The 15,000-nt window shown below is 47.8% G+C and overlaps 1 protein-coding gene across 1 annotated transcript in view; it reads left to right on the forward strand.

Annotated features, from left to right (window-relative positions):
- The window catches only part of oatx (organic anion transporter X), a gene marked incomplete at both ends in the record, with an annotated part of 11,581 nt that extends 5,038 nt beyond the window's left edge, over positions 1 to 6,543 (forward strand). The window contains 7 exons of the mRNA XM_080549938.1: positions 787 to 955; positions 1,913 to 2,036; positions 2,161 to 2,276; positions 3,174 to 3,388; positions 4,966 to 5,074; positions 5,531 to 5,737; positions 6,417 to 6,543. Of these exons, the coding sequence (XP_080406064.1) occupies positions 787 to 955; positions 1,913 to 2,036; positions 2,161 to 2,276; positions 3,174 to 3,388; positions 4,966 to 5,074; positions 5,531 to 5,737; positions 6,417 to 6,543 (1,067 nt within the window). The remainder of the gene's footprint in view (positions 1 to 786; positions 956 to 1,912; positions 2,037 to 2,160; positions 2,277 to 3,173; positions 3,389 to 4,965; positions 5,075 to 5,530; positions 5,738 to 6,416) is intronic.
- Positions 6,544 to 15,000: the final 8,457 nt, after the last annotated feature.

The following is a 15,000-nucleotide window of genomic DNA, read 5'->3' on the forward strand; positions in this document are numbered from 1 at the left end:
GGATGCAACCTCAGCAAATATGTTCAAGTCAAGACTAAAAACACCTGTAGGCCTTTAATACAACGTTGTTATGTTTTCTAACATGCCTGTGGGGTCGTTGTCTGTTGTTGTCTGTTGTTGTCTGTTGTGGTCTGTCTGATCTCAACATCAGTGCGGCAGGATGGGCGGATTATATGTGGCGCGCGGAGTGGGAGGCTAACACCTCCAAACTCCGTGACCACATCCCAGTCGCCGGCCCTGAGCCCCTCGGGATGGACTTGCCAAGGCTATCCTGGGTGAGGCTCAATCGTCTCCGGACCGGCGTCGGGCGTTTCCGCTCATCAATGCACAGATGGGGCTTGGCCCCAAATGCGTCGTGCGAGTGTGGCGCAGAGGACCAAACCGCAGACCATGTTATCCTGGATTGCCCGGTGTACCACCCACCCAACGGGATGCATGGTTTGTCGGTATTAGATGACGAGACGATGACGTGGCTTCTGGAGGGGTGTCCAGAAATATAGCCCGGGTGAGCCCCTCAACCAGGTCTCGGGGTGGTAAAAGGGTAGCCCCTCGGCACCGAGCCTGGTGGAGTGGAGAGGAAAAACAACTACCCATACGCCGAAGAAGAACAAGTTGTCTGTCGTTGTCTGTCGTTGTCTGTCGTGGTCTGTTGTTGTCTGTCGTTGTCTGTTGTGGTCTGTTCTTCTCTCTCTCTCCTCCCCACCCAGAGGTGGAGTGGATCCCCACTAGGACAGAGACACTGTTATCTAACATCCTGGTCTCTCTCTCTCTCTCCTCCCCACCCAGAGGTGGAGTGGATCCCCACTAGGACCCGGACCCTGGTGGGGCCGCTCTCCTCCTTCTGCTTCACCCTGGGTCAGATGGTCCTGGCCGGCGTGGCCTACAGCCTGAGGGACTGGCGCAAGCTGCAGGTGGCCGTCTGCGCACCCTTCTTCCTCGTCTTCGCCTACAGCTGGTGAGGTTTCTGTTTATGCTAGGCTAGGCTAGGCGTTAGCGCCGCAGGCTAACACAGTGCTGGTGAGGTGAGGTGCTCTTTAGACTAGGCTAGGCTAGGCGTTAGCGCCGCAGGCTAACACACTGTTGTTGAGGCTCAGGTGCTCTTTAGGCTAGGCTAGGCTAGGATAGGCTAGGCTAGGCTAGGCTAGGCTAGGATAGGCTAGGCGTTAGCGCCGCAGGCTAACACAGTGCTGGTGAGGGTCAGGTGCTCTTTAGGCTAGGCTAGGCTAGGCTAGGCTAGGCTAGGCGTTAGCGCCGCAGGCTAACACGGTGCTGGTGAGGGTCTGGAGAGGCTGGTAGAGGAGGTAGAGATCGGAGGATGGAGGGCTCGTTGTAGTTCACGGGGAGAGCCAAGCAGAGTGAAACTGTCGTAGGTTAAACGTGAGTTGACGTTGGGATTACGATGGTAGCCGTGTAGCCACCTAGCCACCACCTGGTGCATGCTGGGGGGTTTATGTGGCCATACTGGGCTCAATACCGGGTCGTCTGCTGAGCTGGGCTTTAGCTGGGCTTTAGCTCGACTGGCTAACACAGTCTCTTGTGGTGTGCAGTGGGCCCTGGTTGGAACCCCGTTTTTTTCTTTTACATTTTGCCCCATATGTTGGCTCCATCCTGAATACTGGTTACCGTGGTTACCGTGCTTACCGCGGTTACCGTGTTTTAGGTTCTAGTTCTTTGCCGTTAGTTTCCTGTCTGGTCTATTCAGAGTCTCCCGCGTCTCTGGTCTGATAGCCTGGGAGCCTGTTCCTGATTGGTCTATTCAGAGGCTCCATAGTGACAGCTGATTGGTCCGTAGGTGGTACTCAGAGTCAGCTCTCTCTCTGATTGGTCCGTGGGTGGTACTCAGAGTCAGCTCTCTCTCTGATTGGTCCGTAGGTGGTACTCAGAGTCAGCTCTCTCTCTGATTGGTCCATAGGTGGTACTCAGAGTCGGCTCGTTGGCTGGTCCTGAGCCGGCGCTCTGCGGAGGCCCTGAAACACATCCACCGTGTGGCCAGGATCAACGGGAGACCTGAGATGGCTGAGAAGATCACCCTGGAGGTGTGTGTGTGTGTGTGTGTGTGAGACAGGTACTAGAGTCTCACATACATAAGGACGTCCAGTCCAGTAACGTGTGTGTGTGTGTGTGTGTGTGTGTGTGTGTGTGTGTGTGTGTGTGAGACAGGTGCTGGAGTCTCACATGCGTAGGGAGGTTCAGTCCAATAAGTCCAGTCACACAGCGTCCGACCTGTTCCGCACCCCGGTCATGAGGAGGATCTCCGTGTGTCTCGTAGCGGTCGGGTAAGATCCTCCACTCCAGGGGAGGCTGGTGCTGTCTGGTGCTGTCAGGACTGCAGAGTCACTCCCTATCTTCTGCCGTAGACTGAAGACCTCCATCTCTTAACTGTCCCTCCTAAAGACCTCCATCTCTTCAGGCTACACCTTAACTGTCTCTCCTAAAGACCCTGCATCTCTTCAGGCTACACCTTAACTGTCCCTCCTAAAGACCTCCATCTCTTCAGGCTACACCTTAACTGTCCCTCCTGAAGACCTCCATCTCTTAACTGTCCCTCCTAAAGACCTCCATCTCTTAACTGTCCCTCCTGAAGACCTCCATCTCTTAACTGTCCCTCCTGAAGACCTCCATCTCTTCAGGCTACACCTTAACTGTCCCTCCTAAAGACCTCCATCTCTTAACTGTCCCTCCTGAAGACCTCTATCTCTGCAGGCTACACCTTAACTGTCCCTCCTGAAGACCTCCATCTCTTAACTGTCCCTCCTGAAGACCTCCATCTCTTAACTGTCCCTCCTAAAGACCTCCATCTCTTAACTGTCCCTCCTAAAGACCTCCATCTCTTCAGGCTACACCTTAACTGTCCCTCCTGAAGACCTCCATCTCTTCAGGCTATACCTTAACTGTCCCTCCTGAAGACCTCCATCTCTTCAGGCTACACCTTAACTGTCCCTCCTAAAGACCTTCATCTCTTCAGGCTACACCTTAACTGTCCCTCCTAAAGACCTTCATCTCTTCAGGCTACACCTTAACTGTCCCTCCTAAAGACCTTCATCTCTCCAGGCTACACCTTAACTGTCCCTCCTGAAGACCTCCATCTCTTCAGGCTAGACCTTAACTGTCCCTCCTAAAGACCTCCATCTCTTCAGGCTACACCTTAGCTGTCCCTCCTCCTCCTTCTCCAGTTTCTCCGTAGCGTTCTCCTTCTACGGCCTGATATTGGACCTGCAGAAGTTTGGCTCCAACATCTACCTGACGCACGTGTTCTTCGCCCTCATCGACTTCCCTGCTAAGTTCTTGGTGCTGGGCATGCTGGGATACCTGGGGAGACGCGCCACCCAGTCCTCCTGCCTCATCCTCTCCTCGCTCACCGTCCTGGCTAACACTCTGGTCCCCTCAGGTGAGACACACACACACACACACACACACAGTTATACACACACACAGTTATACACACACACACAGTTATACATACACACACACACACACACACACACACACACACACACAGACACAGTTATACACACACACACACCACAGACAGTTATACACACACACACACACACACACACACACACACAGACAGACAGTTATACACACACACACACACCACAGACAGTTATACACACACACACACAGTTATATACACACACACAGTTATACACACACACACACACACACACAGTTATACACACACACACACACACACACACACACACACACACACACACACACAAGAAGAGATTTGGTGAGGCTGCATTCTCATTTTATGCACCCAGATTGTGGAATGCCCTGCCATGTTAGGTGCTTTGGACATAATGTGACCTTTTGGACATAATGTGGGCTGGTGAAAGCACATCTTCTTCCAACTATGTTCAGATTTCAATGTTTCATTTAAAAGCAACAATCTGCACTTTCAAACTGAAAAAACGACCTTGCCCTACTTCTCTACTTATACTGTCACATATTTTCACAATGAATATGACTATTCAGTATCTAAGAAAGCAACACACTGTGTGTGACTGTTTGTATCTGTACTGGTGTGCTATCTTGGCCAGGTCTCCCTCCAAATACAGGTTTTAATCTCAAGGTTTAATCTCCTGGTTAAATAAAGGTTAAACATGTAACTTACATTTTCATTTAATTTCAGGGGTAATCAGCTAATAGCCGAGGCCAGGGCCAACCCCAGCTGGGCTTTCCCTTTAACAGTAGAGCAGCCAGGAGTCAAGATGTTTATATCTTTGCACTCGATCACATTTCAGGACGCTCCTTTCATGACTTGTCCTAGATATTTGCGTCCTACCACCCAGTATCCTTACATTTTCACCAAAAAAGGGTAAGGATAAGCTAGTATAAAGCTATTTTGCCGTTTTTCTGTGTAGGAGGCAGGCTAATTTGATGGCAGCTGCTGGATTGAAAAATCAGGTGTAGTGCTGAGGCACAAATGTGTACATTTCAAGCCTGCAAACTGCGACACTTTAAATGAATGTGCAATAACACTATGTGCAATATGACAATGACATAAGGTTGCAGAGAAATAGGAAATGTTAGAATAGGTATAGCATAGCATAGAGTACAGCACAGTGTTTTATCTGTACAGTATAGTATAGTGGATAGTGTACATAGCCTTTATTTATGTAAACCAGCTCCTTTCCCTTCTTGTTTTTGTTTTGTTTTTTTTCTTTCCTAGCACCAGGGGAGCCCCCCCTCCCAAATTTCGTTGTTTGGTACCTGTACTATCAATGACAATAAAGACCATTCATTCATTCATTCATTCATAATTTACAAGCGGCCAACTAGTGGTCGTTGTGTGTAAATAGCAGCTTGAGCATTGTAAAGAGGCTCTTTTAGTAGGTAAAAAAGGCACGGCTGTTCTAGTGTTAACAGTAATAATTGAGACAGGTTTGATGTGTGTTATTGTATGGTTAATAGAGTGGGGTTTCTATGGTTACGTCCCACACACACACACACACACAGACATGCAGACCTGCAGGACTATTATGGCCTGTCTGGGCAAGGGCTTCATCGCTGCATCCTTCACCTGCATCAACCTGTACATTGGAGAACTGTACCCTACTGTCATCAGGTAACACACACACACACACACACACACACAAATACACCGACACCGACACACACAAATACACCGACACACACACACCGACACACACACACACACACACAAATACACCGACACACACAAATACACCGACACCGACACACACACACACACACACACACACACAAATACACCGACACACACCGACACACACACACACACTGCAACCATGCATGCATATGAATAATGATACTCCAACACTACAGTCAAGTAATTAAGGAACACTCTTCACGCCCCCCCCCTCCTCCTCTTCTCCCCCCCCCCTCCTCTTCACCCCCCCTCCTCCTCTTCTTCACCCCCCCTCCTCTTCACCCCCCCCCTCCTCCTCTTCACCCCTCCTCCTCCTCTTCACCCCCCCTCCTCTTCACCCCCCCCCTCCTCCTCTTCACCCCCCCTCCTCCTCTTCACCCCCCCCCCCTCCAGACAGAGAGGGTTGGGGTTTGTGTCCACCATGGCGAGGGTGGGGGGCATGGCCGCCCCCGCTGTCCTGATGCTGGACGAGGTGCTGCCCCCGCTGCCCAGCCTGGTGTACGGGGGGGCGGGGCTCATCGCTGGGGGGCTCGCCTGCTTCCTCCCCGAGACCCTCGACGTACCCCTGCCTGACACCATCCACCACGTGGAGGAGAGATGGTAACTGTCTGTCTGTCTGTCTGTCTGTCTCTGTGTGTGTGTGTGTGTGTGTGTGTGTGTCTGTCTGTCTGTGTGTGTGTGTGTGTGTGTCTGTCTGTCTGTCTGTGTGTGTGTGTGTCTGTCTGTCTGTGTGTGTGTCTGTCTGTCTGTCTGTCTGTCTGACCCTCAACGTACCCCTGCCTGACACCATCCACGACGTGGAGGAGAGATGGTAACTGTCTGTCTGTCTGTGTGTGTGTGTGTCTGTCTGTCTGTGTGTGTGTGTGTGTGTGTGTGTGTCTGTGTGTGTGTGTCTGTCTGTCTGTGTGTGTGTGTGTGTCTGTCTGTCTGTCTGTGTGTGTGTGTGTCTGTCTGTCTGTGTGTCTGTCTGTCTGTCTGTGTCTGTCTGTCTGTCTGTCTGTCTCTCTGTCTGTGTGTCTGTCTGTCTGTCTGTCTGTCTGTCTGTGTGTGTGTCTGTCTGTCTGTCTGTCTGTCTGTCTGTCTGTCTGAGATGGTAACTAGCTTCGAGTTTCAAGTTTATTGTTACGTCAAGTTACACAAGTGTAAGAGAGTAATTCTTACGGCTCGAACACACAGTAAGCATCAACCTCAGCAGCACGTGTGCGTTTCATTTCAACACCCATGTTGTTCATGTGCGTGTGTGTGTGTGTGTGTGTGTGTGTGTGTGTGTGTGTGACAGGGGTAAGGTGCGGCCAGGTGCCCAGGAGGAACAGGAGGTCCAGAAGAAGAGTCTGGCGCTGCAGGAGATGAAGGATGTAGCAGGAGCAGAGGATGATGGGAAGGCTACGGGGCTGAACGCCCTGTGACCAATCAGCATCTTTAGATATATACTGTATACAGGGTATCCGCGGTGTCTTGAAAAGTATTAAAAGTTGATAAATAAATTTTGGGAAAATCAAGACCCTTAATAAGTATTAAAAAGTCTTATCACGATTTTATGAGGTCTTGAATTTTGTAGGTATTTTTCTGAATTAGACTCTGTCCAAAGAGTTTGAGTCCGAAAAACTTTGAGTAAAAGTTCGTGAATTTATTAGTTTTATTTAAAAAACAAAGATGAACAGGAAATTCTGTTGTATGATAGTGGACTAGTCTATTGCAAACTAAAACTGTTAAGTTAAAAGGTTCCCTGATGTCAACGGTTACAGCTCGAAGTGGCGGTGAGGTCTGGAAAAATATTGACAAGGTCTTTAAAAAGTCTTAGAAAGGTATTGAAATTAACCTCAAGATTCCTGTATATACCCTGATATAGATAGCACCTAGATGACTCAACACCTAAATTACTCAACACGTAGATTACTCAACACCTAGATGGTTTAAAAACGATCTCACAAGTAGATTTCAATGTGTCATATGTGATAGTATGACATCAGAGAAGGCGGAACTTAAGACTGGAGTTCCACAAGGCTCCATTCTGGGGCCATTATTATTTATAATCTATATAATTGACATTTGCACACAGGTAGATGCTGATGTGCACCTCTATGCGGATGACACCATTATTTACTGCACTGACACTTCTGTCTGTCTGTCTGTCTGTCTGTCTGTCTGTCTGTCTGCACTGACACTTCTCCATGTGAGGCGTTAGAGAAACTTGATTTCAGGTGGCTTATTTTTAATGTGCCAAATGTTAGATCTAAATATGGTAAAACTGCATTCTGTTACAATGCTCCTTCAACTTGGAATGTACTTCAGAAACAGTTGAAACTCAGCATGTTGATCCCTCTCTCTGGTTTTAACCTGTGTGTTACAGAGACTTTGAATCATACATGCGAATATTTTATGTTGTTTATTGTATGTTTTTATACTGTATGTGGTGTCTCTTTAACTAAGTGCTGCTTTTCTTGGCCAGGGCTCATTTGAAAAAGAGGCTACTGTCTCAATATGACTACTCTGATTAAATAAAGGATTAATAATAATAATAATAATAATAATAATAATAATCAACCTATCCTTCCTGTCATCTCTCCTCTCTCTCACCCATCCTTCCTGTCAAGCTCTACTGGCGGGATTCCAATAAAGCAGAAATGAATCTGAATCTGAATCTGAGTGTGGAGGTGGTAGGGTGTATGAATGAATGAATGAATGAATGAATTAATGGACTTTATTGTCATTGCTACAGTACAGGTACCAAACAACGAAATTTAGGAGGGGTGGCTCCCCTGGTGTTAGGAAAGGGAAAAAAAAACACTTTAAAAAAAAATCACAAGAAGGGAAGGAGCTGGTTTACATAAATAAAGGCTATGTACACAATCCACTGTACTATACTGTACAGATAGACGACTAGGGTTGTCATATTGCACAATAGTATTGTTTCACGTTATTTAAAGTGTCACAGTTTGCAGGCTTGAAATGTACATGTTTGTGCCTCAGCACTACACCTGTTTTTTTCAGTCCAGCAGCTGCCATACAATCCGTCCAGACTGTCCAGGGCCCAGAACTTAGGTCTTTGCTGTGTTCAGGGCCTGGACGGCCCTGTGGTAGAAGCTGTTATTCAGTCTGTTTGTCTTAGCGGCCAGGGTCCTGAATCGCAGGGTGTAGGGTTGAGTGTGGAGGGTGTAGGGCTGAGTGTGGAGGGGGTAGGGTGTAGGGTGTAGGGCTGAGTGTGGAGGGTGTAGGGCTGAGTGTGGAGGGTGTAGGGCTGAGTGTGGAGGGGGTAGGGTGGAGGGTTGAGTGTGGAGGGTGTAGGGTGTAGGGCTGAGTGTGGAGGGGGTAGGGTGTAGGGTGGAGTGTGGAGGGTGTAGGGTGGAGGGTTGAGTGTGGAGGGTGTAGGGTGTAGGGTTGAGTGTGGAGGTGGTAGGGTGTAGGGTGGAGTGTGGAGGGGGTAGGGTGGAGGGTTGAGTGTGGAGGCGGTAGGGTGGAGGGTTGAGTGTGGAGGTGGTAGGGTGTAGGGCTGAGTGTGGAGGGGGTAGGGTGTAGGGCTGAGTGTGGAGGGGGTAGGGTGTAGGGCTGAGTGTGGAGGGGGTAGGGTGTAGGGTGTAGGGTCGAGTGTGGAGGGGGTAGGGTGTAGGGTTGAGTGTGGAGGGTGTAGGGTGTAGGGTTGAGTGTGGAGGCGGTAGGGTGTAGGGTCGAGTGTGGAGGGGGTAGGTCACATTACACAAGTTTAAGAGAGTACAGTTCTTAGGCTTCGGTTCCTGACATTGCAGCACAAGACAATAATGCGATCTTGCATAATTCAAGATTTAAAAAGTGACAATAGTACAGGATAAGCAAGACAGGATACAACATACACAATTGATGACCTGGGGTGATGTGGGGTAGTGGTGGTCTAGTGGATAGTGAGTTGGACTTGTGATCGGAAGGTTGTGAGTTCAAATCCCGCCTGAAACCACACCACTACTAGTGTGCCCTTGAGTAAGGCACTTAGCCCTCAGTTACTCCAGGGGGAATGTCCCTGTAATTCTTAATTGTAAGTCGCTTTGGATTAAAAGCGTCTGCTAAATGGCAAAAGTATTATTATTAAAAATTAATTTATTAAATTATTAAATTATGACCTCCTCTGGGCTGGCCTCCACATCACAATGGTGCCATTGGGTCTTCTAATCTGTTCCTTTCATCTTGAGTTCAATAAATGGTGAATGGACTGACTTATATAGCGCTCACAATTTTGGGGTTCAGTGTCTTGCCCAAGGACACCTCGACATGTGGTCAGCCGGGGCTCAAACGAACCGCCGATCTGCCAACCTTGCGATCATTAGACACCAGCTCTACCCCCTGAGACACAGCCGCCCCCTTGTTCCATGGTGTACAATAGTCACTATTAAACATGATCCATTATGTACAATAGTCACTATTAAACATGTTCCCTTGTGTAGAGAATCAGAATCACAATCACAATTGCTTTTTGTAGCTAAAACAAAAAAAAAATTCATTAGTTTGATTATTTTGTTATTATTATTTGTTATTTTTTGTATTTGTTTGTATTCTATTTTAACCACTAGGGGCACTAGGCCCCAGGCCAAGCATTAGTGTTGAAGGGCATTATCAGGGACAAAGGTAGCAGGTGTGTGTGTGTCAGGTGATGCACCAGGTGAGGACAGAGTATACAATACATATATTTAAAAATGTACACAGTCACAATGCGTACCAGGACCAAAAAGGTGTAGCACCTACCCATGTTACATGCATGTTTACTTCTTTTTTTCTTTCCCCATGAGTGCATAATCAAAAACAACAACAACAAATTTTCACTTGTGCATCTTAACAGAAAACTCAAAAGTACCAAACAAAAAACGATGTTAATGCGCCTACCCTTTTTACATTAGTGGTTTTCAAGTGCATAATCAAGACATAGAAACATTTAAAAACAAAATGTTACATACGCATGTTAACAAAAAGTTAAACAAAAACTATATCTATACCTCTGTTCTATACTTGTCAATCATCCTACTTTTTAGTAATTTTAAAAAATCCTTTTAGTGTACTACACATTTTCATTTCCTCTTCAGGGATAAAGGTAGCAGGTGTGTGTGTGTGTCAGGTGATGCACCAGGTGAGGACATGGTTTTGACCAGAGCAAGAGAGAGGCAGCATGGTTGAACATGAGTTTTGCGTTGAACTGGATAATAAATCAACGTAAAGGTGGATCTAGCCTGGACAATGAGGATCTAGCCTGGCTGGACAATGGACTTCTTAATTGCCTGAGAACAACCGAACTGAAATGGTGCATCAGTGGCCTTCTTTGTGAGTTTTTATTTTGTTCTCTCTGAAATTCTTTGTTGACGAATAGCCACTACACCTTTATTACATCAATGTAATAAAAAGAGTAAAATCCTTGGGTTCAGGTTCATTAGACATTGGCATTGCAGCAGAAATACAAAATCAATAATAGAATGAGCAGGATATAATAGCAGGATATAAATAGCAGGATATAAACAACAGTCAACAATCAACAATAGCTGTATATACAATAGCATCAATAATAGAATAGGTGATAGCAGCAGAATGCAAATCAACATATCAACATTCTCATTGTAAACAACGTTACGGAAAGTTCAGCTTCGAGTAATATCAGGTTGTCCAGAAATGCTGTGAAGGTTACAGTGAGATGTGACACACTGTCATACGGTGTGTAATATGGTGCAAGAGGAGCAGTATAGAGTTCAAGTAGGTAGTGACCAAGTAGTCAGGTGGTCATAATATGTATAGTTAACCCTTGTGTGATGTTTACTTTTTGATCCCTTTGGTACTGTTCGGGTCAAATTGACCCGGGGCATCATTGGTGTTTTAAAAGCACAAGTTTGTCCTGACACGGTGCTCCTAGTCCCAAGGGTGACCCGTACAAGGGGGTATACTCAGGGTGCAAGAAAGCCCCAAAATAGCCCATAATATTAGTGCAGTGGGGATGCAGTGGGGGATTGCCTTGTGCCAGTGTGTTTCCCTAGGAGCCTGATGGCTTGTGAACAGTCAGTCACTATTAAACATGTTGTAATTCAGGTCTGAGGTGCAGGGTGTCATTGTTACTTTAAACCATGACACGGCAGATTCACAGCAAGGCACACGGAGGAGGAGAATGTGTCTCCAGGGAGAGGCTAGTTAGCCATGTGTAGATGTGCTAATGAATGACCCCCTGGGCCTGGACACTCTCTGTCTCCCTGCTCACTGCTGATTGGTCTAGACGAGCAGCAGGGCCAATGCAGAGGGCAACGACCAATAAGATCGTGAGAAACTTATCAACAAAACAGAAAAGCGTCTATCAAGCTAGCGAGGGAGAGAGCTAAGTGCATGATAGATAGATAGACAGACAGATAGATAGATAGATAGATAGATAGATAGATAGATAGATAGATAGATTAGACAGATAGACAGATAGATAGATAGATAGATAGATAGATAGACAGATAGATAGATAGATAGATAGATAGATAGATAGATAGATAGATAGATAGATAGACAGACAGATAGATAGATAGACAGATAGATAGATAGATAGATAGATAGACAGATAGATAGATAGATTAGACAGACAGACAGACAGATAGATAGATAGATAGACAGACAGACAGACAGATAGATAGATAGATAGATAGATAGATAGATAGATAGACAGACAGACAGACAGACAGACAGACAGACAGACAGACAGACAGACAGACAGACAGACAGACAGATAGATAGATAGACAGACAGACAGACAGACAGACAGACAGACAGACAGACAGACAGACAGACAGACAGACAGACAGACAGACAGACAGACAGATAGACAGACAGACAGACAGACAGACAGACAGATAGACAGACAGACAGATAGATAGATAGATAGACAGACAGACAGACAGACAGACAGACAGACAGACAGACAGACAGATAGATAGATAGATAGATAGATAGATAGATAGATAGACAGACAGACAGACAGACAGACAGACAGATAGACAGATAGATAGATAGACAGACAGACAGACAGATAGATAGATAGATAGACAGATAGATAGATAGATAGCCTGAATGATAGCCTGAATGTCTTTTTGCTGCCTCACTGCTGCCACCTGCTGGTCGACAGTGAGACGAGAAAAGGACATTCAGGTTCCATCATTAAGCCTTCTGATTGAGAGATTGTAGGACTGTCTTGGTTTGGATAGTCCAGAGATTGATAGTTCAGTCTCGAGATATCCCCTACTGCTGTGAGGTGTCGTTCAGACGATAATGAGGACTGTAGAGGAAGTACGGCTGCTGTGATTCTGATTCTCATTCCCTACACAAGGGAACATGTTTAATAGTGACTATTGTACATAATGGAACATGTTTAATAGTGACTATTGTACACCATGGAACAAGGGGGCGGCTGTGTCTCAGGAGGTAGAGCCGGCTTCTAATGGTCGCAAGGTTGGCAGATCGGCGGTTCGAGCCCCGGCTGGCCACATGTCGAAGTGTCCTTGGTCAAGACACTGAACCCCAAATTGCTCCCAGTGAGCGGGCCGGCGCCTTGCATGGTAGCTTGGTTGCCATTGGTGTGTGAATGTGTGTGTGAACGGGCGAATGAGAGGCCGTTGTAAAGCGCTTTGGATAAAGGCGCTATATAAGTGCAGTCCATTTACCAAGTCAACTATTAAATTAGCCATCTATGCACCACAGAAGAAGTGAGCTATCCTGGAACACAGGTTACAGAAAGGCTTCCTTCCGTTGTAAATGATTCCTCAGTCTCAGTTAGCGTTTAACAGTCGGGGTACCGGAGGGTAGGCCATCTCTGATTGGTCGGTTGATGTGAGAACATGTCCTAATCTCCCCTGTTTACATCCTGCTGTCATACTGCAGGGTCCCCCGTTGTCATTGTGTAATCCTCCCTCTGCTGTAACTCTGTTACTTAGTAAGACCGTGGAGATCATGGTGGGCTTCAGGTAAACGGGGGGCTGCGTACACTAGGCTAGGTTTAGAAGAAGGTGATAGAAGAAGGTTCTTCCTTCTATCAATGGCCCCTGGCCTGAGCTAGATTACTCTTCCTAATTAATTAATTAATTAAATTAATTAATTTATTTTGCCATTTAGCAGACGCTTTTATCCAAAGCGACTTACAATTACGAATTACAGGGACATTCCCCCTGGAGTAACTGAGGGCTAAGTGCCTTACCCAAGGGCACACTAGTAGTGGTGTGGCTTCAGGCGGGATTTGAACTCACAACCTTCCGATCCCAAGTCCAACTCACTATCCACTAGACCACCACTACACCACTACTTCCTGCTACGACTGGTGGATTGATGATTCACTTGCTTAGTCAAATGTATTGATTGTAAGTGGCTTTGGAATAAGGCGTCTGCTAAATGCTAAAAATGTAATGGAACTGTACACTCATCTGTACACCCCATCTCATGTACTGTTATTCCAAACTCACACGCATCACCAACACTGCTGCCAGGATACCTGGCCTCCCCACACCCAACCTCACAGCACTAAACAACAGGGCCCATCTCACGCATCGCCACCACACTAGAACAGGACATCACCCGCCCACTCAACCTGTACCTCGCCCCACTGCCATCCGGGCGTAGGTACAGAACGCTAAGGTGAAAAAGGGCTTTGGCAAAAGCCTGATCCCCGCAGCCATTGTTGCCTTAAATAACAGACCGCGCTGAGTGTGTGTACTTGTGTATCTGTCACGTGTAGTTCTGTCTGTTTGTTGTCTGTGTTATTCGGTGTTGTATGTATACATGTATACTGTACAGTGGTGTGAAAATGAAAATGAAAATGTTCCCCTGGGGACAATAAATCTAATCTAATCTACATCAAGGAGGTGGAGGTGGAGGTGGTGGTGGAGGTGGAGGTGGAGGTGGTGGTGGAGGTGGAGGTGGAGGTGGAGGTGGAGGTGGAGGTGGTGGAGGTGGAGGTGGAGGTGGAGATGGAGGAGGAGGAGGAGGTGGAGGAGGAGGTGGAGGTGGAGGTGGAGGTGGAGATGGAGGAGGTGGAGGAGGTGGAGGTGGAGATGGAGGTGGAGGTGGAGATGGAGGAGGAGGAGGTGGAGGTGGTGGTGGAGATGGAGGTGGAGGTGGAGGTGGAGATGGAGGTGGAGGTGGAGATGGAGGAGGAGGTGGAGGAGGAGGTGGAGGTGGAGATGGAGGTGGAGGTGGAGGTGGAGATGGAGGAGGAGGAGGAGGAGGTGGAGGTGGAGATGGTGGTGGAGATGGAGGTGGAGGTGGAGGTGGAGATGGAGGAGGAGGTGGAGGTGGAGGAGGAGGAGGAGGAGGTGGAGGTGGAGGAGGAGGTGGAGGTGGAGGAGGAGGTGGAGGTGGAGGAGGAGGTGGAGGAGGTGGAGGAGGAGGTGGAGGTGGTGGAGGTGGAGGTGGAGGTGGAGGTGGAGGTGGAGGTGGAGGTGGTGGTGGAGGTGGAGGTGGAGGTGGAGCGTGTTCCAGCCTCAGGTTCCTTGGTCAGCAGTGTCTTCTTCTTCTTTCGTGTAACGTCAGAGGTCCAACTCGGTGTCGCGTAGCCATGCCCGCATCTCTGGTTCTAGGTCGAAGAGGCTGGCTTCTGAGGGTGGTCTATATAAGGGGCAGATGGTGATTATGTGGTCGGCGGTCTGCTCTGGGTCACCGCACTCGCATGCCGCACTGTCCGCCAGGCCCCACGCCTTCATTGATGTTTTAAAGCGACCGACACCAGTTCGTAGACGGTTCAGTGAGGTCCATTGCCGGCGTGGTAGGTCGTCTCCTCCAATGGCGCCATCTCCTGGGTCCCAGATGTAGCGGTGGATTCGGGAGGGCCCGGCTGACTCCCACTCCTGCTTCCAAGCTGCTGCCAACCATGCATCTCTGGAGATGTCCTCAGAGGTGGA

The sequence above is a fragment of the Nansenia antarctica genome (genome assembly GCF_963989245.1).
Source record: "Nansenia antarctica genome assembly, chromosome: 20".
In the NCBI taxonomy this organism is placed as follows: Eukaryota; Metazoa; Chordata; class Actinopteri; order Argentiniformes; family Microstomatidae; genus Nansenia; species Nansenia antarctica.